Genomic DNA, 24,700 nt, shown 5'->3' on the forward strand with positions numbered 1-24,700 from the left:
CAAAAAAAGTATTATGTGGCTGAAAGGACTTCATTCCCAACTACACATGGATTCTTTGATTGAAATTTTCTAGAGGGCTAGGAAAACATGCATAGGCAATTGTTGATGCAATTTTCCAAACCGGGCATCCGATTTTCCCAAACCTATGTGGAGGAGCATGAATAATGTAATTGTTGAGAGAGTAAATCCAAAAAAGTCTTACTAGGAAGGCAAATACTAAAGGGCATGTGAGCATGAATGCAATTTGTGAGTCATTGTTGAGTTTCCAATCCTCAAGTCTTTCAATCCCATCACTAAGTGTAGATAAGCATGTGGCAATGCATGTCCATCTCTAGATGTTTTTCACTCTCAATAAACTGCGCATTATTTTTTATTGTTTTTAAAGGCAAATATTAAAGAACCTCTCTAACATATAGGAGTAGTGATTATCCAAATATTTAGACCTCCATGCACCTTTGGGGCGTAGATCAAAACCACCATGAGTAACCTCTTGAATCTGTGCAATCTATGTGTTATCCCGTTCCATGGTTGCAAGCATCAAGCATCAATCTCCTTGAAGCTTTGCAATCTGTATGCGTGTTCCACGAGGATATTAACAGCCTTATTACCATTCCCAATGTAGATGCAGTATCCATGAGTATTTGACATCCCATAGATCATTCTTGGCCATGAAAAGGAGGTTGTCACCATAGTCCTGCACCAAAAAATGACCTGGCCTGTAGTGATTTCAACCTTTGTATACAAAGAGACATTTACCAGTCTATGTGTATACAATAGCAATGAGTGCATTGCAATAGCATATAACCATGGTCCTTCTGTAATCATTCAAACCTTACCTGTACTAGGAGATTAGACCATCTCACAGCAAATAAGGTGCTGGCTATGTTATCATTCATCTCACAATACCTGTGATTCTATGAATTATGATTTTAACAATGAGCTATATACATATCTCACATACATAAGTGTACTTGGGCACTATTCATTGAAATTCTCACATAAATGTTTTTGGGGTCAATTTAACTGGCCCATATTTGCATCGCGTTGGAAGTTTGTGATGTTGGCAAGCATAGCTTATCATTGTCAACAACATATCTTTTAATTCATTCCAAAATGCTGAAGAGATCAATTGTTAGTAGGTCATCCCAATTGGAGATTTCCCTTTGCAAAGAGCTTTTCAAGCATCAATCACCTCAACTCATGGAGTAACTCTCCCATCGCTTGGTCAAACTAATAACAAATTATATATATCCTATTGGAGCTTTTTCTACAGGTGCTTAATATATGTAATACCATTTAACTTCTCACAATGCAAAGTCGTTGTTGGCCAAGAAAGTTGGTGTTTATCATAATCTAGCCTAATGTTTAAGGTATTACTTTTTTCAAGGTGATGGATTTTTAAGGTGCCAAGACCCCCATATGGGTGAGGCAAATGGTCCATCCTTAGGAATTGAACTCAGCCGGAATACGTGCACACAGTGCTGGCACAAACCAGCAAGGCCTTCAGGTCATTGGCAAGGTATTCTTTTATGCTTGAATGCCCATTATGCTTTTATGCTTGAATGCCCATTATGCTGTCACATTAGATGTTTGAGATTTCATTTCATTGCTTTCTTGCTTTTGTCACAACACTTCATCTATGCAGGCCTTGTGCTTTCATGCCTTGTTTTTTTGAAAGAATATAACAAATGCTCAACATAACCCCCAAATTTGACTAATATGAATACATTTCAGTATTAATCCCAATCAGTGTCTCTTGAGTTTCCTGTCAGAGGATTGTATCATAAGAGTTTAGTTGCATTCCACTTGCTTAACTTGGCAGATTATGGATCTGAATATATGGATTTTATCAAAGTGATGATGGATGATCTGTGCACAAATTTGTTGTGATAGGATACCCATGCTGTACCCAGGCTAGTATCCCACCTCCCATTTCCTTTATGCCTGAGAATTCCTGGAAGCATTGTCATGTTGGGAGCAGAAACAAACAACTTCAGCATAATAAAATTGCATGGCCATCTAATCATCAAAAAATAGTGTACGTTACATGCATTGTACCACTGCAATCAGGTCTTTTGCTGCCATCAACGACCTTCGACCACTTCGACATCCCTATACACAACTACAGGCTATAGAACAGATTGCACGTACTTTTCAACTACTTAATATTAGACAGTAAGTCAATCAAACAAAAATCAAATCCAACAAGTACCACAATGATTTTGTCATCTTTTCCAAACTTCTCTGAAACCTCCTGTTCAAAATTTGGATTCCCCACCATTCCTGCAAGATTTGAAAACAAGCATATATCTTGAAAATAGTGAATATTGCAAACCCAACTTATACATAGATGCAATGTCACATTCACCAGCTGATATATGTGCATGAGAGGACCTTAAGTGAATATCTGTCAGCTGATACCAGTGATAGTGTCACACGATTGGAATAGAAAAATGGGACCACTGATAGCACAGGAAATTTAGACAGGCAGGTACTAGCCTAAAAGACAATGCAGATGGTCAGACTATATACAACTATTTTAAACAGAACAAAAGATGATTGCTACACTCAGGCTTTCGGAACACTTTTGCTACACTTGCCTTTGATACACAGCTTTTTCTTGCCAGAAAGCATCAATATTTTAAGCTGTATAAATACATGAAAACAGGGGGTTAATCACAACTAAACGAGCATTTTCAATCTTAAAAGGCTAAATGGGGCCAAATCAGAAAGGCATGGCATAGTGAACTATGCGATGACGCTTTTATAAAGTGGTCCTCTTCGATACACTGGAGTTTTGTGTTTTTTTTGGGTGGGGGGGTAAGGTTTGTTTCTAACATGCTGAAACAAACATTCGGCTGCTCACGGATACCCTGCAAGTGTGTGAGGTGATCAGTCACGCTATCACCCTTATCCATATGTGCATTAGCCCGTCCTCTCCATAAGTAGGAGATTCTAGCTTCATTACCAGCTGTAAACATGCGTTCCAGGACATCCCAAACTGCTTTAGAGGTCTTGCATGACTATATATGAGGTATAATCGCTCTCTTAACTGACAAGGCAATCAGTGACAAAGCATGAGCATCTTTCAAGTCCCATCTTTTCTTATCTCTTGTAGAAGGAGTAGGGCCAGTAGCAAGAGCAATAACAGGAGCAGTTGGCTGTTCTCTAGCACCATGCCGAGGTGTCTGAGGTGCAAACTGACCCGTCCTCGGTAAATCACTTGTGACATAATCCCAAAGATCACATTCGCAACAAGTAAATTGCACACCATAAAACTCCATAGAGGAGAATTAGTGCCATCTAGCTTGTCCTCCTTGAGTGAGGACTCCAAAAATGTTGCTCTAATCTCGGGCTTTGTGATTTGACATTGCTGCAATTTATGCACAAGTTGAGCAGCCAAACGCTTCCAAGATGAAGTGTAAAGTATACTCAACTGAGTACCAAAATGCCAACACAGGACACTAGAGCAAGTGCAAAACTATCAAAACTGCCTCTTCTTTTGAAAAACGTGCCCAAACTGCATAAATAAGACTCAATCTACAATTTACGGAAATTCTGTGTTGTCCAGCTGCATATGCCTTGGTATGCGTGCCCAACATTAAGTGCAACAACCTGAAAATCCCCAAGCTTCCACTCCAATTTCTAGTTGTACAAAAATTTATCTACCTAATGCCACATAAACAGCAAGATAATGATGTTGCAACACCTATCTAGTGGCTTGGGGAGCATGCCATGCAAAAGTCCCAAATCTCTTGCAAGAAGAACAAAGCCATCTCAACCACAATGTTACCATGGCGACCATACAGGCCTTTTCCACCCATCATCATGTAAAATCCAAACCAAAAGTTAAAAACAAGCCCGTTGGTCAAAAATTAGCAAACTTTTATATTGGTCATCCTTCTACTTCCACTCCTTTGCCATCAAAGATAGCCTTTCATGCTGGTCCATCCTCTTCCAACCCTTCGAAGTGTATATCAATAAATCCAAGAGGTGTAATTATTATCAAAAAAGGGGGCACGACATCACTAAATGCCATAAGCACATTGCACTGAAGAAGGAGTTCGGACTTGGTCTCACACATGAGAGCACAAACTATTCTCAATTTAAGAAATATACTTTTTTCATTCAATGTCAGTATAATCCTTCTATTCATGATGCTTGTTTTTCTATCATTGACATGGCTTCTACTTGGTATTTTGACAATGGTGCATCTAAGCCCATTACCTCTTGCTAAGCATTATTTTTATCTCTCTCATGCACCTAAGGATAACATAGTAATGTGTGCTAACAATGCCTCTTATGCAAGTAAAGGCATTGGTCGTGTGCAAGTTGTCTCTATTTTGGGCACTCCTTTGACACTTCACGATGTCTTCTATGTGCCCGGCACCAAGAAGAATCTTATTTGCATTTCAGCCATTGCAACTACAAGGTTTTGCATCATTTTTTATGGCCCCCAATGTGTAGTATATGACTATCAACTTTCCTCTTCCATTATCTTGAGAGGCAGCCTCACTAAAGGTCTTTATCATCTTAATACATATGATCATGCCTTATTAACAAAGATATCCTTTTATAATATACATTTATGGCATCAAAGGCTTTGGACGCATTAACTACTGAGCATTGATGAAGCTCCAATCCGAGGATATGATTAGAGATCTTCCACAAATTCACTTGCCATTGAATCACTTTTATGAAGGTTGTTTACTTAGTAACTTCCCTAAGGATTCTCATGTTCATTCTTCATCAATTTTGCATCTCCTTCACAATAATGTTTGCGGTCCTATGTGGACTAAATCCATTGGCGGATTCCTATATTTTGTCACCTTTATTGATGACAAATCATGATTTACTTGGGTATATGGGTTGAAGTCAAGTCTCAAGTGTTCTCTTGCTTCGAGACTTTTATAGCCATGGTGGAAAATGAAAGCGGCTCTCACATTTGACCCTTCGCACCAACAAGGGGGGTAAATATCTTTCTAAACAATTTTTAGAGTATCTTGCATCTCAAGGTATTCATCATCAATGCATCGTCCCTTACTCCCCACAACAAAATGGGGTAGTGGATGGAAGAATAGGTCACTCGTGGAGATGGCAAGATGCATGCTGAAAAGTAAAAATTTACCTAATTCTTTTTGGTTCAATGCTACTCTATGTGCCACTTATGATAAGTGTTCCACAAGAGCTTTACATGCCATCACTCCTTACAAGGCATGGGTTGGCTCCAAGCCTTCTCTCTCCTACATGAGGATTTTCAGATCATTGGCATATGCTCATGTGCCTTCTCAAAAAGGCACAAGTTGAATGATTAGGCTGTTCGCTACATATTTATTGGATATAGTGCTGAAATCAAAGGGTATCGCCTTTATCAACTCTCCATACACATCGCTAAAAGTGCTTTCCACCTATTGCTGGACTGTCGAAAATAGCCTACTATTAATGCTTCTAACATCATTGGCAACCTACAACCACTTTTCCATAATGGTTCCATGGCTAATCCTTCTTTTAGCCTTCATTTCCACCACCTACAGATACACTACAGCGGCCTATTCAGCCTGATTTACAACCACAACAGCATCATGATACCTTGTCCAATGAGCAACCCCATATTCATGATCACTTGGAGCACACAAGGGCTGAAATTCAGTAGCCTAAAAGAGTCCCTTGTTGGCTGCTAGACACTCTTGGAGACAAGGAGCAATCTCCTCCTTTGGCTGCCTCAACACGAGCCTCCACTCATAAGGAACAAGCTAATCTTCTTGCATGTGTATCGATGGCTACACCATGCAATGAAGAACCTCTATGTAATAAAGATGCTTTTTCAGATGATCATTGGGTGGAAGCAATGAAGTCAGAGATTAATTCCATCCATCAAAATGACACTTGGGGGCTACGCAACTTGCCTCATGGCAAGCATGTAATAGGTACCAAATGGATTTATAAAATTAAAAGAAAGTCAAATGGTTCTATTGACAGGTACAAAGCCTACCCTATTGCTAAGGGCTATGCCCACCAACAAGGAATCGACTTTGAGATCTTTGGCCCTACCTCTCGCATCTAGCATCAGGAGTATTGTTGTCCTTGCTGCCCACTTTCATTGGAAGATGCATCAATTGGACATCAAGATGACATTTCTCTATGGATATCTCACTGAAGAGGTATATGTTTCTCAAACTCCAGGATTTGCAGTCAAAGGCTCTGAGCATAAAGTCAACCATCTCAAGAAGGCTTTCTATGCTTTAAAGCAAGCTCCATGCCCACATACATTCTCACCTATTGCATCTTGGATTTTAGAATAGCCCTACTGAAGCTACTCTTTACATTTGACATCAAGGATCTACTTTTATTATTCTTGTGCTTTATGTTGATGGCATGCTTGTCATTAGGATCAATGTTGGTCAAATTACAACATTTAAGGCTGATTTACTGCAGACCTTTACCATGACAGATCTTGGTCTCCTTCACTATTCTTTGGGTATCAAATGAACTTCTGCAACCATGACCTTAAATTTTCTTTTATTTTGTAGGATTTTGTCATTGTTCCTAGGTCAATCCACCCATTTCATGGAGGCACTTTGTAGGTCATCTCATGGGCTATGCATTGATGCCTTTGATCCATGATCTACGCTGCCTAGGCAATTTAAATTGTCGTTAAATGCAGTTATTGCCCCTAGTGTCCTAGTGTCCTAGTGTCCTAAGCACTAGGTGACACTAGGATTCAATGCTGTAAATGAATGAGAGAATGTACAAAATGCTCAAGGGCAGAGCTGCCCAACAGCTGGTGGCTCTCATGGGAGTGGGCAAAGGAAGGTGTCAATGTGTGTCATCCACTGGAGACAGATCCTGAGTGCAATACCCACCAATTGGAGCAAAGGTTGACGAAGAAAAGTGCTGAAAACACAAAAGTAACATGCTAAAGATGATGGCAGCTGATCACCGGCAACAATGGGAGGCAAGGCAGCAGTTGTAGACCATGTGACAACAATCATTGGGAGCTAACCCATAGTAGACGAGGGCTGATGGCTAAAACCTGCAAGACATAGATGGGGCTGAATGGTGGATAGCCTGTCTATTTATAGATGCAAAAGGATCCTCCCAAATTAGGGTTTTGCATGTGAGACACAAACTCTCTAGAATTGCTCCCCATTTAATGAAACTTTTGGTAATTTACCGTTTTGAGGCTATCTTAAATTGCTAATCAGTGTGTAGTGAACTTTTAGCTCAACAAATGCCATGCCAAAATGTCAAAGGAAAAAAGGGCATGAATGCATATGAAAAAACGCATATGCACTGCAATGTATGACTGATGAGCCTAGGTACAAGATCAGCCCTTGCATGAGGTGCATGTGCACTTTTGGTGAGGGTGATGGGGATGAAGAAACTGAAGCAAATAATGGCTAAAAAGAAAAAATGGCCAAATCAGCATATCGCAATGGTAGGGATAGATGACAAACACAGAAACTTGCTGCCCAAAATACATGGCCAGGCTGACCAAAAATAGCCACTGCCTGAAGTGGAGGTCTATTAAAGAAAGCTTCTAACATGCTTCGCTGACTCAATGATGGGGCTCACATCCTCTTCCTTTGTTTGACTCTTGGTCTTGTGCTTGCTTCTTCCCGGGTTGGTTTGCAATCAAATTGCGGGAGAATAAATTTTGCTGCTTTGAGAACTTCAATAATTTTGTGGTATTGATTAACCAGCATTGTTGTGCAGTAGTTCATAATGATGTAAATATACTCAGTTGCATTCTTATCCTGGGGGTGGTCATTCAATTTTAGGCATGGAATAGCAGTACTTCTCACCCTCCTATTGCTAGTTACAACTCTTACCTTTGCATGATTCAACTTTAGCAGCAGCTTTTCTCCCAAAGTCTTGAGTACATTATTATTTGTGGCTGGTCCTTTTATGCTTGCAGGAAAAATAGGAGCCCCATCAGTTGATATGTTGTTTTTAAGGTTTGGAACAACATTATAATATCTTCATTGGAACTTATTTTCTTGGGAAGCTATGGCATTGTGGTTACAGATCTTACTTACAGGTGATTTTTTCAGATTTTTCTGTGTATCAAAGGTTGTCTGTGCTGATCTCATGGTACATAGCCTTCTCTAATTTGCCACAAGTTACCAATTCCATGGACAAAGAGGATGTGTAAGCAACTATTCTTTAGGATTTCCAAGTTTTTTAAAATTGAGGCGTTGGTATTGTAGCAAATCTTGTCATAACATCTATATACTTATGATGGTACTAACATTTCCCCATATGCAGCTATTGGTTCATGCACAACCATTTTGGGCTTCATGATCCTAGAGGTGTCTCATATTCTTTTGGTGATTTGAGACCTTGAGGAGGATCCTATCTTTCACTGCTCCCAGCTCACTGTAGGTCGCTTCCCCTTATGCCAGCCACTTGGAGTTCATCGAATAGATGACTCTAATGGGGCTACCTTGGCCATGTTTTCAGCAAGGCACAATTCCTGTGCATCATTGTTTTCTGTTTAGAGGACATCTTCCTTTGGCTCAATTGAGTGAATTTTCTTTGGCATCTCTACATGTGAACCTGCCAAAACTTGGCAAAATCAAATAGCCAATGCCCACGAGGCCCCTCTCTTTTTAGCACACTTGTATGATGCAGACCCGCCTTCCCTCTGTTGTTCATGTTCTTGATCTCATGCACTCTATTGACTCCCTAATTAATGAATGAACATTACTGTCGAACCACACTTACAGAAATGCAGAACATGGATTTTTTTTCCAATTATTGTATTACAAAACTAGAGAAAATGACACTACCAAATACAAAAAAACAATTTTAGGCTTGAGGATTTCACTTATTTCCACCAAAGATGGCAACACAATTAGTCTCACAAACTCTTACAATAGACTGGGACCTAGTGAGCAGAGTCTAAACTTGTGCAGCAACTGTAACAGTACATTATTACGAGAGTTGTTCTGAGCTTACCACTCTCCTCTTTATACATATAAGGTATGTTTACTGCTCCTTCCACAGATCCTTCCAAAAATTCTTCACGAGTCCTGGAAAAGACGCTTATATAAAACCCCTACAAAAATTACAGCAACCTATAAAGCTAACAGAAGGTGTTTAAAATTCATTTCTCAACATATACAGAGAAACACATAAATATAGGTTAATGAAAATGATTATTTGTAAACTGGAAGCAAGAAATTTTCTTGTAATAAGTTGCTGAGAAATGTTTGTCGATGAGTTATGCCATATGCATCAATAGATCTGTTGATTGCTTTAAAAAGTATAACCTGGATATATGTATGGGATAAAATATGAAATGTAACCAATTAACCGTTCCTAGTAAATCTATTAAACTATTTTCATGTTACATAAACTTACGAGTTGGATCACCGCATTTGTATCTTATGGGATGCTGATAAAGAGAAATTGCTGGCCATATCGACAGAAATGGAAACTGCCAAACATATGGGGACGAGATTTTTAAAATTCAAATGGGAAGTGTTAGCAGGTGCATGTTTTGCCTGCCAGAATGCCTGTCTGTGTTGCATCCTCTGCCTGAAAATGCTGTTTCTCCTAAGGAAGATGCAATGCAACAATCACAACTAAAGGGTTCCATTAAGTAGCAACCTCAAGTTGTGCAAACAAATAAAGAGAAAGCTAAGCCTAAACTGTCACTTAGCCCATGCATGTCAATAATAATAATTTGCAGTAAAAAAGGAAAAGAGAAGGTGACTATCGTAAGAGGAAGATTGTTCCTTGCATGTCAATAATAATAATTTGAAGGGAAAAGGAGAAGAGAAGGTGACTATCGTAAGTGGCAGATTGTTCCTTGTAAGCAAGTGGTGCAATCTAGAAGTCGAACTCCATCTACTATGATGCTTTCAACCAATGTACCATTCACTTGTACAGTAGTAACTAAGTTACGGTTGAAAACAGTGAGGGAAGGACCCTCTAGCATGGATCTTGATGGTACTTCTCGTGATGTGATAGAGACTACAGTTATATATGGCATGATAGCACAAAATGATGCAAAGGCCATGAAGGATGTTTGAGCACAGTTTTCACAATCAACTCTTCTCACTGTACATAACGTCTTAAATGCACTAATAAAATATTAGTCTCAGAATATAACAGGCTACAATGATCCAAATAAATAGAGGTTGTTAGGGCACTCCGCATAGAGTTGTCTGATTTGATGACGGAATTTAATGATATAATTCTACGGCAGCATATTCATCCTGATAATCTTGGTTATACTTGTAACCAAAATGTGTGGCCTCATGTACGGACTCGCTTGGATTGTTGTTACTTACAGCACACAGAACAGTTTGATGATTTTTTGAGCAAGCTATTGATGGATTGCACTCAATTGCTCTCAGATCATGCTCCACTATGTTTGGGCCTCTCTTTGTTTATATGCCTATGGATGATTTACCTCTAAACCTTGTTGGTGAATAATGCCTACTTACAACATGATATGTTTAAAAGGAATGCTGCAAGCTGCCCTAGCTCCATTGCGTGATTGGATCTATCAGGATGCTTGGATTGTTGTTACTTATAGCACACAGAACAGTTTGATGATTTTTTGAGCAAGCTATTGATGGATTGCACTCAATTGCTCTCAGATCATGCCCCACTATGTTTGGGCCTCTCTTTGTTTATATGCCTATGGATGATTTACCTCTAAACCTTGTTGGTGAATAATGCCTACTTACAACATGATATGTTTAAAAGGAATGGTGCAAGCTACCCTAGCTCCATTGCGTGATTGGATCTATCAGGATGCTAATGTTGCATGGTTCTAAGTCGTTCAGCATATGTAGACTGTCATAATTTTAAGATTATGGTCAATTAGTATGTAGCTGAAACATGCAATACAACTCAAGCAACGAAGCAAGCAAATGAATTTTTGTCGTTAGCTGCTTAGAGTCGACAACTGCAAGATACAAAGCATGAATCATTGTTGTGCGCCAAGTCATTATGCAGAATGATATGCATAAATTATACAAATGGGTGACAAGAGCTAGACAAAAAGCTACAGTGGATAAATGTTGTTCATTTAAAGATTTCTTAAAGAACCTTCATACATCTCTGCAAAACGAACATATTCACAGGGCAGTCTCCTTGCTTTCATTACCACATACTCCCCATATCTTTTCTTCATCATCGACACCCACTACAGTTGGTCAGAATTGCTTGTCCCTTTTGTGATGTGTTGGGTCTAACCATCCCTTTTTATTCTATTCATGGGGCACAAATTACTTGATAGAACAACCACCATCAATTGAAACACACAAAATAAAAACAAACAAGAAGGAAAAAAATCTCAATGCGGTTCCATCCCACCTTTGCAGGTCCTGGCCACCGGAAGCATGCTTTGTCTAATGCCTTGGCCTCTCTCGAGTGTACACTTGGGCTCCCTTGGTAAGATAACCATTGCCTCTATAGGCTTGGTAGGTCATTGGGTAGCCAAAACCCTTTGCCTGATGCCTTGGTTGCTTTGGGTTGGGATGCCCGGTGTAAAAGAAAATTTGGGCTTGAGCCATCTTGATACTCCCTTCTTGGTTCCAATTTTGGGACTAAAAGGGGGTGTTGAGCTAAAATGCATTATAAAATAATAAGATCTTAATTACAACCCCAAAACTCAAATGTTGCACAACCTCAAAGGTTTGTTGTGCAAGGCCAAGAGCACAAGGTTTGCAAGCTGAATAAAGCCTTGTATGGCTTAAAACAAGGTCTATGTGCTTGGTACTCTCAGATAGATATATTCTTAACTCCAAAGGGGTTCCAAAACAGCCCAACTAAACCCACCCTCTACATCAAGGGGGGCAGGGGGAGGCAAGGATTTGACAATCATCATTCTTTACATAGATATTATGTTGTTCACTGGACGAAATGAGAGAAAGATTGCAGTTTTCAAGGCTGAATTGTAGTCTACTTTTGATATGTCAGATATGGGGCTGCTTCATTATTTTTTTGGGATTTAATTCACCCAAAACCAGCATGGTATTGCTATATCTTGGTCATATTATGTTCAAAAGTTACTAGTAGGGTTTAACATGCAAGTTTGTAAGCCTCTGAACACACCTATGGAAACGGCATTGAGACTTTCGATACATGATGGCAATGATCTATCAAATGTCGCTATTTACAGCCAAGCCATTGGTTGCCTCATCCATGTGTGCAATACTAGTCCTGACATACAATAAGCAATATCATAGGATAGCAGATATATGCACAGTCCAAGGACACTACATTGGCAAGCTATTAAGCCCATTTTTTTATATTTGCAAGGAACATTGTCATATGGTTTGCTATTTCCCAAGGGGGTAGACTTGCAAATGTGTGCTTACAATAATTCGGATTGGGCTGATGATCATGATACAAGGCAATCTACTAGTGCACATTGTTTCTTTCTAGGCAAATCATGCATTTCTTGGATAAGCAAGAAGCAACCTATTGTGGCTGCCTCATCTTGTGACGCCGAGTACACAGCAACTTTCACAACAATAGTCAAATGTGTTTGGTTATGCCATCTATTGGCTGATCTTCATGTTTATTTAGAGAGATCCACTTCTATTCTTTCTAACAGTCAACATGCTATTGCAATAGCACAAAATCTAGTGTTTCATGCTTGTACAAAACACATTGAGAAAGATTATCACTATGTCAACAAGAGATCACATGCAAGGGAAATCAGCATAATCTACATTTCCACACACGAAAATATTGCAGATATTTTCACCAAGGCCCAATATTTTCACCAAGGTCAATTCTATGGGTAATGCCCAATATTTTAGTGTATGGTGTAGACACAACTAAGTTTGTAAATTGTATCACTACTTTTAGAGTTAGTTTAACTCTAGTCAAGTTAGGGATAGGTCTAACTTACTTTAATAGACCTATTGTACTTTCATTCTATCCTTCTAGTGCTTACATCTTTTGAGTGTGGGTCTACTACCCACTGTTGCTCATTGTCTTGTGTTCTCTCTCTCTCTCTCTCTCTCTCTCTCTCTCTCTCTCTCTCTCCATTTCTAACATTCTTAGTCCAATTTAGGGCCATTACCTCAGATATTCCCTAGCTCATTGTGATGGAACCATTGACAAAGATTGGGCATTTCCTTCAGATGTGTTGTAATTCTCGTCACTTATGGCAATTCTTTCCTTGGTCTCTTGAGTCATTGTAGACTTGTGTGGTGCTTTTTAAGCGGTATTTGTCATAAAAAAGTTGGTCTCCATTTGGCCTAAAGCTATGACTCATATAAGAGTGTCTTGCAAGTTAGTCTGCCTTGAGACTCTAGATAAGTATCCAAGAGTTGATTTAATCCTTGGCAAGATCTTGCAACTTGCAAGCGACTATCCATCTTTGGAGCATATTTCCTGAGGGTTACAAATTGGGAATAGTATGCTTCTAGCTTCAAGAGAAATTTATTTTCTTGGAGCTCAATAGTCATAGTTGCACAAGGTGCCTAGCAACCAAGATCACATTTTTTAAAACATTCCTTTAGGGTCTCTTTGGCTCTTTCACTCTTGCTTTTATAATTCAAAACATTAAGAAAACACATACATAAATCATTGCTAACTTGTTTATATCGTTTTTACTTTGATACCAATTGTAATGTGCTTACCCTAACACAACCCTAATGGCGCATTTTAATATTCCATCAAGAGACGTGTCTAGGAAGCACCATCCAAAACTCCCATGGAATAACCAAACTTTATTACCTAGTGTCGCTTGAGTCTACCCTATAAGAGAAGCTTTGCTTCATTCCCACAAGGATCAACTTAAGGGTTCTACATGACTTATAAGTCTCCTATTAGAAATTCTAGCGCCAAACAAGGATAGCTAGTTGTGCAAACATCCAAATTAAAGCAGACTAGTACTGCACTTCGTTCATTAAAAGTGAAAGACTTGCATAATATTAACCATGGACACAAAAACAATATCTAAATAATCTTTTGAAAATTGTTGCAACAATGCATATATCAGCACCTTCTTCAAGGTACAATGTCACGCCGACATTCCGTCTCTTACATTAAGACCTATATCCAAAGCACCTAAATACTCATGCCCAACTCCCATGGACACAATCCACATAATACACCCTTCATCTAGGATAGGGTCTTCTAACATCCATAGCTATTAGGCCTTAGAGATAACTATCTCCATCCTAGACCCAATATAGGGAGTCCATAGCCTCCCTGTCTCGCATGCTATCATAGAAGTGAACCTTGCCTTCTATGGTGGCCTTCTCACCAATCGACCTTCAACCAGTGTATTGAGCAGCACCCTTTCCAGTCTCTTGCCTTTACCGGTATCTTTACAAGGCGATCATGGAGGTGATCCGTGCATCAAACTCTCATTTCCATAAGCCCTTGGAATAAATATAACTCTCCCACTCAGGGTATTCTCAAGGTTCAAACAAAAACAAGGTAGACAGCCTATCCTATCCTAGGAAATCATTTATTTCTCCAAGACAATATAATGTTCTTTAAAGTATTTAGCAAGCCAACAATTCCTTTGAATGTTCCACAAGGAATGATACAATTCAGAACATCTTCCTCATAGAGTACAACAACATGTATAGTATTATTGAGAAGCACAGACCTAGAGCAAGATTTAGCTATGGTGGATGAAAGATGAAGACACTACTCATGATGACATGGACTTAGATAGACTAACTGTTACACAAGTGAATTAAGTTCCAAGATGGAAGCTTGGACTCATAAAGACATCCTTGTGTAAGATGGACAATGACTCAAACTGATAGTTCCATTACTATATGAAATGAGTGTCAAGTAGATGGTTATATAGTTTCTAGATAGTACCACGCTTCCTCACTGTGCTTATGGGATTTTGGACATCTCTTCCTAGAGCTTCTAGAGCATACATCTTTGTCATATCTCTCATACAAAGCAACTTATGGGCAAGCCTCTTTTGGACACACATCCAGCCTCTATGGGCATACATACCAAGTATCATTTGCTATTCTCAACAAGTATAACTACAAGTTTCTATGTATGAGACTACTTTAATCTCATGTGTTTATTCCCTCTTCCTAATGACCTTCCAATATCACTACAAGTTTCTATGTATGAGACTACTTTAATCTCATGTGTTTATTCCCTCTTCCTAATGACCTTCCAATATCATTACTCTTTTATCAATAGTTTCAATAAGTTTGACCTTCTTGTTGTTAAACCTCCAAGGAAAGCATAGCATTTTAAGCATTGTTCCTAGTACTTATATCCTTTATGGTTCTTTAAACCCTTTGGCCAACTTACATCTATCTCTAGAAATTTTATGAGCTTATCTCATGATGAACTCTTATTTAGAAGTCATTTTCAATATGTCTTATTGTTTTCTCCATCTATCATTTCAAAGCGTTGCTATATCTTCTAATTATAAATACACAATTCCCTTTAATACTTAAGATATAGAATCTTGAGATACCAAGAAAACTTGTGTAGAGGTTGGAATTGTCGATGTCTCCTTGGTCACACATCCTAGACTCAACGTGCTCCTCCTAAGTGTCATCACATGCTCAAGCTCCCTGTGCCTGCCTTTCGTACACCCTCAAGCCTTGACGTTCTTCGAATCTCGATAAGATATTATGTAAAGAAGGTAGTACTAGTAGTATTTATTGGAAATGGGGAGAGAGAGAGAGAGAGAGAAAGAGAGAGAATGAATGCAAGACAATGAGCAAGAGTGGGCAGCAGTCCTACATTCAAAAGATGCAAGTACTAGAATGATAGAGTGAAAGTAGAATAGATCTTAAGTAACTCACACTTGTCTCTAACTCAACTGGAGTTAAACTAACTCTAGAAGTAGTGACACAACTTATAAACTTAGTTGTGTCCACACCGCACACTAAACATTGGGCATTGCACATAATTGCCCATTTCCAACACCCCCCTGCAATGCCAATGTGAAGACGTTCAAGGAGTGAATCAATCAAGGGTAGTAAGTTCAAGGATTTTCGAAATTCCTCAAACTTTTCACGTGATAGTGCCTTGGCAAAAATATCTGCCACATTCTCCTGTGTGGGGATGTAGATCATGCTAATCTCCCGTGCATGTGACCTCTCACTAACATAGTGATGATGTATCTCAATGTGTTTTGTATGAGCATGAAACACTCGATTCTATGCTATTGCAATAGCACTTTGACTGTCAAAAGAAAATAGAAGTGGATCCCTCCAAATGAACATGAAGATCAGCCAATGCACATCGTAACCAAACACATTTGATTGTTACTGTGAAAGCTACCCTATACGCAACTTCACAAGATGAGGCAGCCACAATAGGCTGCTTCTTGCTTAGCCAAGAAATGCATGACTAGCCTAGAAAGAAACATTGTCCACTAGTAGACCGCCTTGTAATGTGATCACCAACCCAATCTAAATCACTACAAGTATGCATTTGCAAGTCTCTCCCCTTGAAAAATAGAAATTCATATGACTATGTTCCTTGCAAATAGCGAAAAATGCCCACCTCTTATAGGCCCAAGCGATGCACTTTGGGAATACACAACAGTACACTGTTACTGACTTTTTCAAAGCTGTAGCTACATCTAACACTTCAAAGCACACTCCAAATCGACTTTTGGTTCAGCCATAGTGATAACAATTGATCAGAAATATCTATCCAGAACCTGTTCATACAGTTCTTGCTCTCTACTTTCACTTGTTAATCTGCAAGGCCTTGGTCTGGTTATGACTGCCTACAGTTACTTCTTTTGCACAGGTTTAATCTGCAAGAGTTGATCATGACTGCCTGCGGTAAAGTTTGCTATGGCTGCTTGAAAGTTGGTGTGGCTGCATGAAGGACAAGAGTTGCTCTCTCTCTCTCTCTCTCTCTCTCTCTCTCTCTCTCTCTCTCTCTCAAAGGGTAACTGTATTAATTACTAGAAATATGAACTAGAAACAAACTATATGACTAACAATACAGGAGTCACAACTGAACTATATGACTAACAAGGAGACTGAAGAAACCACAGCATGCCAAGGAAGCAAATCATCCCTAGGAAGGATCCCTACAGGCTGAATGATGCAGAACTGTCAATGAAAAAGCCCCTCTCTCTCTTTTTCTTGTAAGGTAGTTTGAAATAATGTACAGAAATATTTACATCATGCGTTCTGGCCAGCCAAGCACAATCATAGCCTTTTCAAGAATACATCAGGCCTTCATGCCAACTATACAAAAAGGGAATAGCTATCACAAAGCCAAAAGGCTAACAAAAGAACACAATGCACAAAACAAAAACACATGAACGAAGGAAGGGGATCAAGGTTGGAGCAAATAGTGTCCATGCATGGAGCAGCCACCTCTCCAATAATGAGGCCAGCTGAAATCATAGAAGAAATCTGCCATAACAACAAGCCTCGCACTCGACCCACATGGCCACGGATACCCAAGGCTGACTCAAATATAAAGGCATTTCTAGTCCGCCAGTTGTGCCAAAGGGCAGTCCATTGCATGAAGTGAAAGACACGAGGATGATGAGACTGCAACCTAGCCAAGGAAGGCGTCTTGCCAAGGACCCAAGAACACACCAGTATTCTTTGACCTGTGAGCAAGGTCCACACTCTGCAAATGAAGTTCCACACCTATCTTGCAACTGGGCAAGAAATAAAAAGATGAACCAATGTCTCATCACAAGTAGTGCAAAAAATTCATCTGCCCTAGGATATCTTTCGAGCTCCCAGCACATTGTCTATGGGGAGGCCACAAATGAGAAGCCTCCAAAGAAAAGCCTCTCTCTCTCTCTCTCTCTCTCTCTCTCATGAAGAAGTTTGAATCAATGTATAGAAATATTTACATTAGGCCTTCTGGCCAACCAAGCACCTTCAAAGATCAGTAAGAAACACTCATGAAGCCAAAAGGTTGCAAAAAAACCACACTACATTTACCAAAGAAGAGGATCATGAAGTGGGCACCTGCCCATATAAGAGTGGAGCGAACAATATCCATGTATGGAGTAGCCACCTCTTCAAGTATCAAGCCAACCCAAACCATGGAAGTATCTGTCATAATAGCAAGCCTCACTTGACTATGGATGCCCAAGTACAAATCAAAGATAAAAGCATTACGAGTCCACTAGATGTGCCAAAGAGGTCTGTCCATTGCATAAACTAAAAGAGGTAAGGATGATGGGATTGTAACCTAGCCATTAACAGCATGTTGCCCAAAACCCAAGAAGATATGGGCATTCTCTAACCTATCAACGAGGTCCATACTTTGGAAATGAAGTCCCAAACTTGTCTGACAATGGAGCAAGAGATAAAAAGATAAGCATGGGTTTCATCACAAGTAGTACAAAAAACACATTTGCCATGGGATGTCTTGCAACCATGCAACACATCAACTGTGGGAAGACCCTCAATAAGAAGCCTCCATATGAAAATTTTTCCTTGATAGGAAAGCTTAGACCTCCGTAGACGAAGCAACTGATCATAAACTTAGCTCTATTGCCACACGAGCAGACCAAACTTTATTTGCTTTCTCAATGGCCTATCTGTCCCTCTATTTCTTTTTTCTCTTGTAATGGGTGATTATATTAATTACGGAAAAAAGTACTAGATAAGAAGATTACAAAGTGTAGGATGGCTCTAGGCCATCATATATAAACTGGATACAATGGATTCAACAAATACAAAAGGACGAGAGTGCAAGAGGCACCCTGGGACTAGACAAACACAAAGGATCAAGAGTTTTGATGAGATTTTATTGTGTGGGCTTGAGCCTTTGCTGCCAATGTCTCCAAAATACCATCTTCAAAGAAGTCTCCCAGTACTATAAATGGATTGGGTTGTTGACGGTTGACTCGCGAGGAAGAAGACACATCTGTCAAATGGGCGGAAGGACATGGATACTTGTGATCCCACAGAGTGAGCATCAAAGGCTAGCAAAGCTGAGGGATCACGAGCACGTGGCAATGACTGGCTTGTTGCTGCTGCAAACGCTATTTGGGGGGCAATAGGTCCTTGGCAAGGGTGGAAAATCGATGCACCTAAGCCGAGGGGTCACAGGCACGTGCCACTGACTAGCTCGATGGTTGCTGCTGCAGCCGCTACTTGGGGGGCGATAGGTCCTTGGCAAGGGTGGAAACTCGAGTAGGTACATCGAAAGACTTATCTCGGTGACGCAAATAGGTGCAAAGGGGGTCCTATGAAGAAGGATCAATAGATACTATGGGTGCATAGGCCTCCTTTGCTTCCCTTTATTGCATCAGGCTTCAACCTATGTTCCCAAATTTGAAGAAGATGGGTACTTCGTTTTAGGCAGAATAGGCTTAAGAGTTTGTTGCTCAACAAGGGCTAGAGTCACATTTTCGACCTTTTCCATAGGCTGATCTACCAAGGCATGCTTGCGGTTTGGGCATTCGGTATGAAGTGACCCAGCATACCACATAAGAAGCAATGACCAGCAAAAGTTCCCCACTTGAGACAAAAGCAAAGAAGTCACATACTGGTACAATTAAGGTGCAACATGCCAACCCTATGCATCAAAATCTAAAGAAGAAGGTGGCTGCTTGGCTTTAGACTAGGTGGGCTAAAGAATCTACTGTTGAGTAGAAATGGGAGCAATATTTTGGTTCTTGTCCATGGGCTGATCTACCAAGGAGCGCTTGCAATCTAGATTTTCAGCCATGAAATGACCCAATTGACCAAACATTGAAAAGCAACGACCCATAAAAGTGCCCCACTTGAGCCGGAAGCAAAGAGGCCACATGCTGCTATGGTTGAGGTGCAATCAGTTAGGTCTCTTCCTGGCAATATCCCACAACATTCACCATTTGTTTTTGTCGGCTGCCCTTCAGACTTGGGGGTACCAACACATGGCCAATGGCAGCAATTGCATCTTTGAGAAGAGGCCAATAAACCATCGAGCAACTCTCCACCTCAACCTATACAAGACATTCTTGCTTAAGTAAACATTGGAAATCTGCCAATGGATGCTATAAGACAATATGCACTAATTGTTTATCAAAGAAAAGGGGTTATTGATTGAGAAGGAGATCCCATGCCATGGTAGAGAGAAGCACAACCTCATAGAAGCTGTGCAAACCAACGAAGGTCTCCTCCACCCAATCATTTTTCTTTTGTAATAGGTAATCACATTAATTACGAAAAAAGTACAAGATGACATGATTACAAGATGTAAGATGGCTCTAGGCCATCATTCAAAAACTTAGCATAAACTGGCTTTACCCTCTTTGCAGATTGCAGGTATCATAGTCCAATTCACTGTCCACTATTGTCTATTATCTAGTGCCAACTATCTGGCCATCTCCGTCAGTCGACTATTTTCTACCTTATCATTGCTAGTAATCACTTAGCGATTACTCCCACAATTCTATCGCCTACTACACATGCCTCCCAAATCATCATTTTCTACTATGCAACCATTTGCTACCTGTGTTTTACTATTTCTAGCCATTGCTTATGCTGATACGTGTCAATCAATCAGCGTTTTGCTATTCTACATCATTGGCAATCTGCCACATCATTAAATTTAGCTACATTTTGCTATTCTAGCTCCACTCTACCCGTCTGTCACTGATCCACCATACATGAGCTGCATTTGCTGCTACTGAGGCTGTCTATTGCATTTTGAGATCCATCAAAGTACGACAGACTCTCTAGCTCATATTCTCTACCATGACATCAAATTTGGCTACATTTTGTTGTTCTAGCCCTACCCATCTCTCACACTAATCCAGTCACACCTGAGTTGCATTTGCTACTGCTACCAGACATTCACAGAGGCTTTCTATTGCATTTTGAAGTACAACATACTCTCTAGCTCATATTCTCTGCCCCGGTCCTAAAGACATGGAAATTTAGGGGTCAATATTTTACCTTTGCATAGTGTGTTTGCTACATTGAACGTCATATATATTTAACATTCATTATTCATTCATTATCTTCTTTAGTCTGTTCATTGTCTCTGAGTTACCCTAACTGTAATTGTGTTCTTTATCAACTTAAGCTTTGTCTTACGATTGTATTTGTTATCTACGGACAAGTATTTCTTTACATGCGACACCCCAATTTATAGCTTTAAGTTCTATAAATTCAATTTACATCTTCAACTTAGAGCTTTAAGTTCTTACATATTTATAAATTTGAGTGTTTAGAGGTATAAGTCTTCAAATCTTCTTGTCATATATCCTTCATCTCCCATTGATGGCATGGTTTTCCAATTCCCATTTCTTCCATTCTAAAAATGCACATTTCCACTTCTATTCTTGTTTTCATTTCCGTTCCCATTCCAAAGTTTCCCTCAACAATAAAATGCAATCCCTTCAACCCAATGCATAATGAAAGTTTGGGTTGGGTGTGGCTAATAAGAGTGCTTGATGCAAGCAGAATTGGGATGTGAAACCTTCTAAGAAGAAGAAAAACAAAGCACATTGGTCAAGCTCCACACTTCACTCAATTGTCACAAGTTGATTCTAATACATATATATAGCGTACCTCTTCAAACACAAACAATTCAAAGAGAGGAAAGAAATCCAAGATTGTGCATATTGCAAAAGTAATGTGTATATGTAAGGGGATATCCTCAACACATTGTATTCCCAGCCAACTACATGCTTGCATTGTATGTACACTTGGAATACACCTCTTGTCCAGTCAATCAGCCACAACAAGATTTGCAATCTCCACAACTCAAACCAATGATCTCATGGGAATTCTAAGTAGGTGGTGAAGCATGAATGCCTACCAAGGAAAGTCAAGGGAGAGATGACAATACTAACCAAAAGACAAGATGGAAAAGGGCTTTATGGAAAATAAAATCTGAACAGCATTGTCCTAGTCAAGGTGACAATCAACTTGTTGCCAACCTACACCCTACTACCAACCAACAAGCTCATATCATGGGCCCCCATGCCTAGCATTCTATAATCTCCCCAGCTGAGAAATACAGCCACCCTCATTTGGACTGCATTTTTTGGCTCTTGAACCTCGAATTATTGCATTCTCTCCCAAATTGTCCTCATTTGCGTAATTGTCATTGCCACCATAAGAACCCACCATGATAAAATAACCTACATAGGTAGACAGCCACTCTCAATAAGCAACTCCTGTGATAACAAAGGAAAGTCAAGGTAGAGACAACAAAGAATGATGCCAAATGACAAGGTGTGAAAAACATATTTATGGATAATTTGAAAGTCGTCTGCATGACCAACCAACTGACCTACTAGCCACATGATCTTGTTAGCAATCATGTTTGTCATTCACGATCATCCATTGCCTATGAGCCTTAGTCTAAGATAGACAGGGACACTAGGAGCTCTAACATTCAGTCCGTCATGTGTTTTGACAAAGGAGGCAGCTCTTTCTAGGGCATGCATTTCTTTTTCACTCGGCTTTTAGGTGTGTTCACATTGCCTAAGCTTTACTTTGAACTTGCACTTCCTTTTCAGTGGTTTTTGGCTGCATTCACACCATACACAATGAGATCACCAGCATTTACGATAGCAACAATATTCTTCCCATTATTATCTTGCATTCGGTCAACATTTATCACTCTTGTTTGATTAGGATAGCCAATTTTTGGCATTGGCATTTATGCCTTTCCTCTACATGTCTTAGCACACTCCAACATCCAAGACTCTCCTCCTTCTTCTGGCACTGCCTTCCATCATCAGCCTGATCCGGTGCCCTCACTAACACCTTGGGCTGTGTGCAGGGACTGATCAGTCTTCCTTGTATTCAGCATTCTTTTAGAGTCCAGTGCAGATTTTCTTCTTCCATTGCATCCTTTCTCTTCCCTTATCTCTAGATGTTCATGTTTTCTCTTCTGTTGCACTCTCTCATGGGTCTGCAATTGACAATCTCTTGGTAGTTAGCAATCATCTGATTGCTGCCTATATGGGACCCATCCCTTCCTGTTTTGCAAACCATAGGTTCACTTGTCCGTATGGGTGACACTTGGCATGTTAAAATCTCAAATGGTATAACCATATACATGGACCAGCAACTATACCTTCCTATGCCAAGCATTCTTATTTTATTGGTGGAGGACTACCTTCTTGCAGCCAAGTCTCCAATGGTTCCTCTTGATTAACCTCAAGTTGTCCTCAACAATGCAAGATACACATAGTAGTTAGGCAAGTTGATATGAAACACTCAATCCATCTCCCAATTAGTAACTCCAACTTATGGGTGACACCATTGAGCTTGGGAATAATCTTGAAAGTTCATTTTTACCTTGGTGCCAACTTTGTGTCAAGACCAAAGAATACTAGATTCTAAAAAGCACTATTGAAGTCGGAACATCCATATGATAGTTGACATGCTCAGAAAACTCATCACTCCTACCCCAATTAATCAAGTAGCTCCTTGATTCTAATGCACGTGGAACTTGTTCTTGAGAATGGGCTTGCCAAGGACCCGCAATATGCTACAATCTTCCCTAACCACAAGAATTAGACATCTAGATTTGAGCCCACGTAGATGATGCCCCTTGAAAGTAACTTCTCTATCGTGCCTTGAGGACCTCCAGCTCATAGATGCCCATCAGCTGTATGCTTAGAACTAACTTGATTTGAAAATCTTCTAATTGATAGGGTGATAGTGCAAATGTATAGCTCATCCATAAAGAGATGAAATAAAGTGTAGCTCATCCATAGAGAGATGTGAAGATGGATCCCAAAGGTCAAATCCTCCTTTTTTCATACATAAATCTGTAAGTCCCTATGCTGCTTTCTGCACCACACAATTTACATTCAAAGATGAGAAATCTTTAAACCAACATTGTGTAAGTCCATATGCCGCTTTCTGCACCACACAATTTGCATTCAAAGATGAGAAATCTTTAAACCAACATTGTGTTCAGCTCCTTCACCTGCCTGTTGTGAAAAATCACTTGCCGCTCTACATTTGTAATTAGGCTTCTCTAGGGACATGCATAAATGGAGCCACTTCCAATGTATCCACACTATCGAAGTCCGCAAACTAAATGAGACCCACTTTGCGAGTGGTCCCGGTCTTTTGGTCTTCTCCATCAAGTCTCGTATGCAATCACATTGTGAAGAAGCACAAGCTAGTTATTAGCTGACCAATAGACCATAGCCATTTGAGAAAGATTTTAGAAGTTGGCACAAAAGTAAAATGGATTCCTATTGCATCCACAGATAGAAATAAACGCTTTTCTCACGGCCAAAGGGCAGCTCTGTTTATTTTCCAGCAACGTTGCAAGAGTCCATCTGCTTCTAAAGACTACTCGAAGTGAGTATAGGAGATGCTGCACTGCAGTGGTAATAGTGGTTGTTGCCAGACACTTCTTAATCTATCGTCTCAATGCGTCTCAGGCAGTTTCAATTGGATTCAAAGCTCTACTGAGCTAAGTTGACCATCGATAAAATAAAGGGCACACAAGCGAGCCTGTAAGCTGACCTTACGTCCATGTATCGGTAGCCTTCATTAGAAAGAAGCTCGTGGGCAACTTCTACTGGTACGGTGACTGGCGAAGTTGTCGCATTAGAGCTGGTGCACCATAAAACTCGTTGTTATGCACGAGAGGAAAACAGAAGCCACCATAATTGATCGAGTACTGACGAACCTGGCTCCCATGGCGCTCTCGCTCGTTCTCAATGAATGGGTGGCGCTTATCACAGAATGGCTGGCGACTATCACAGAGTTGCATTATTGGCTCTTTCATGACCAATGTAGAACCGAGATATTGTAATATTTTC

At 39.9% G+C, this 24,700-nt stretch overlaps 1 protein-coding gene across 4 annotated transcripts; it reads right to left on the minus strand.

The window, feature by feature from the left end:
* Window positions 1-76: 76 nt before the first annotated feature.
* On the minus strand, window positions 77-24,700 carry LOC148028070 (thiosulfate sulfurtransferase 16, chloroplastic-like). 4 transcript variants are annotated; one of them, XM_087688989.1, is made up of 6 exons: window positions 24,568-24,700; window positions 24,402-24,491; window positions 8,962-9,035; window positions 2,213-2,283; window positions 2,059-2,112; window positions 1,683-1,954 (listed from the first exon to the last, which is right to left on the minus strand). In XM_087688989.1, exons 1-6 carry the CDS (start codon window positions 24,576-24,578, stop codon window positions 1,850-1,852), a joined length of 405 nt encoding a protein of 134 aa, XP_087545115.1. In that variant the 5' UTR covers window positions 24,579-24,700; the 3' UTR covers window positions 1,683-1,849. The 4 variants fall into 4 exon arrangements, with proteins under 4 accessions (XP_087545118.1, XP_087545115.1, XP_087545119.1 ...); XM_087688993.1 differs by having other exon boundaries at window positions 2,048-2,112; XM_087688990.1 differs by having other exon boundaries at window positions 1,952-1,991; window positions 2,048-2,112.

The sequence above is a fragment of the Lygodium microphyllum genome, chromosome 12 (genome assembly GCF_053477565.2).
Source record: "Lygodium microphyllum isolate KBCC chromosome 12, Lygodium_microphyllum_v1.1.10, whole genome shotgun sequence".
NCBI lineage: Eukaryota > Viridiplantae > Streptophyta > Polypodiopsida > Schizaeales > Lygodiaceae > Lygodium > Lygodium microphyllum.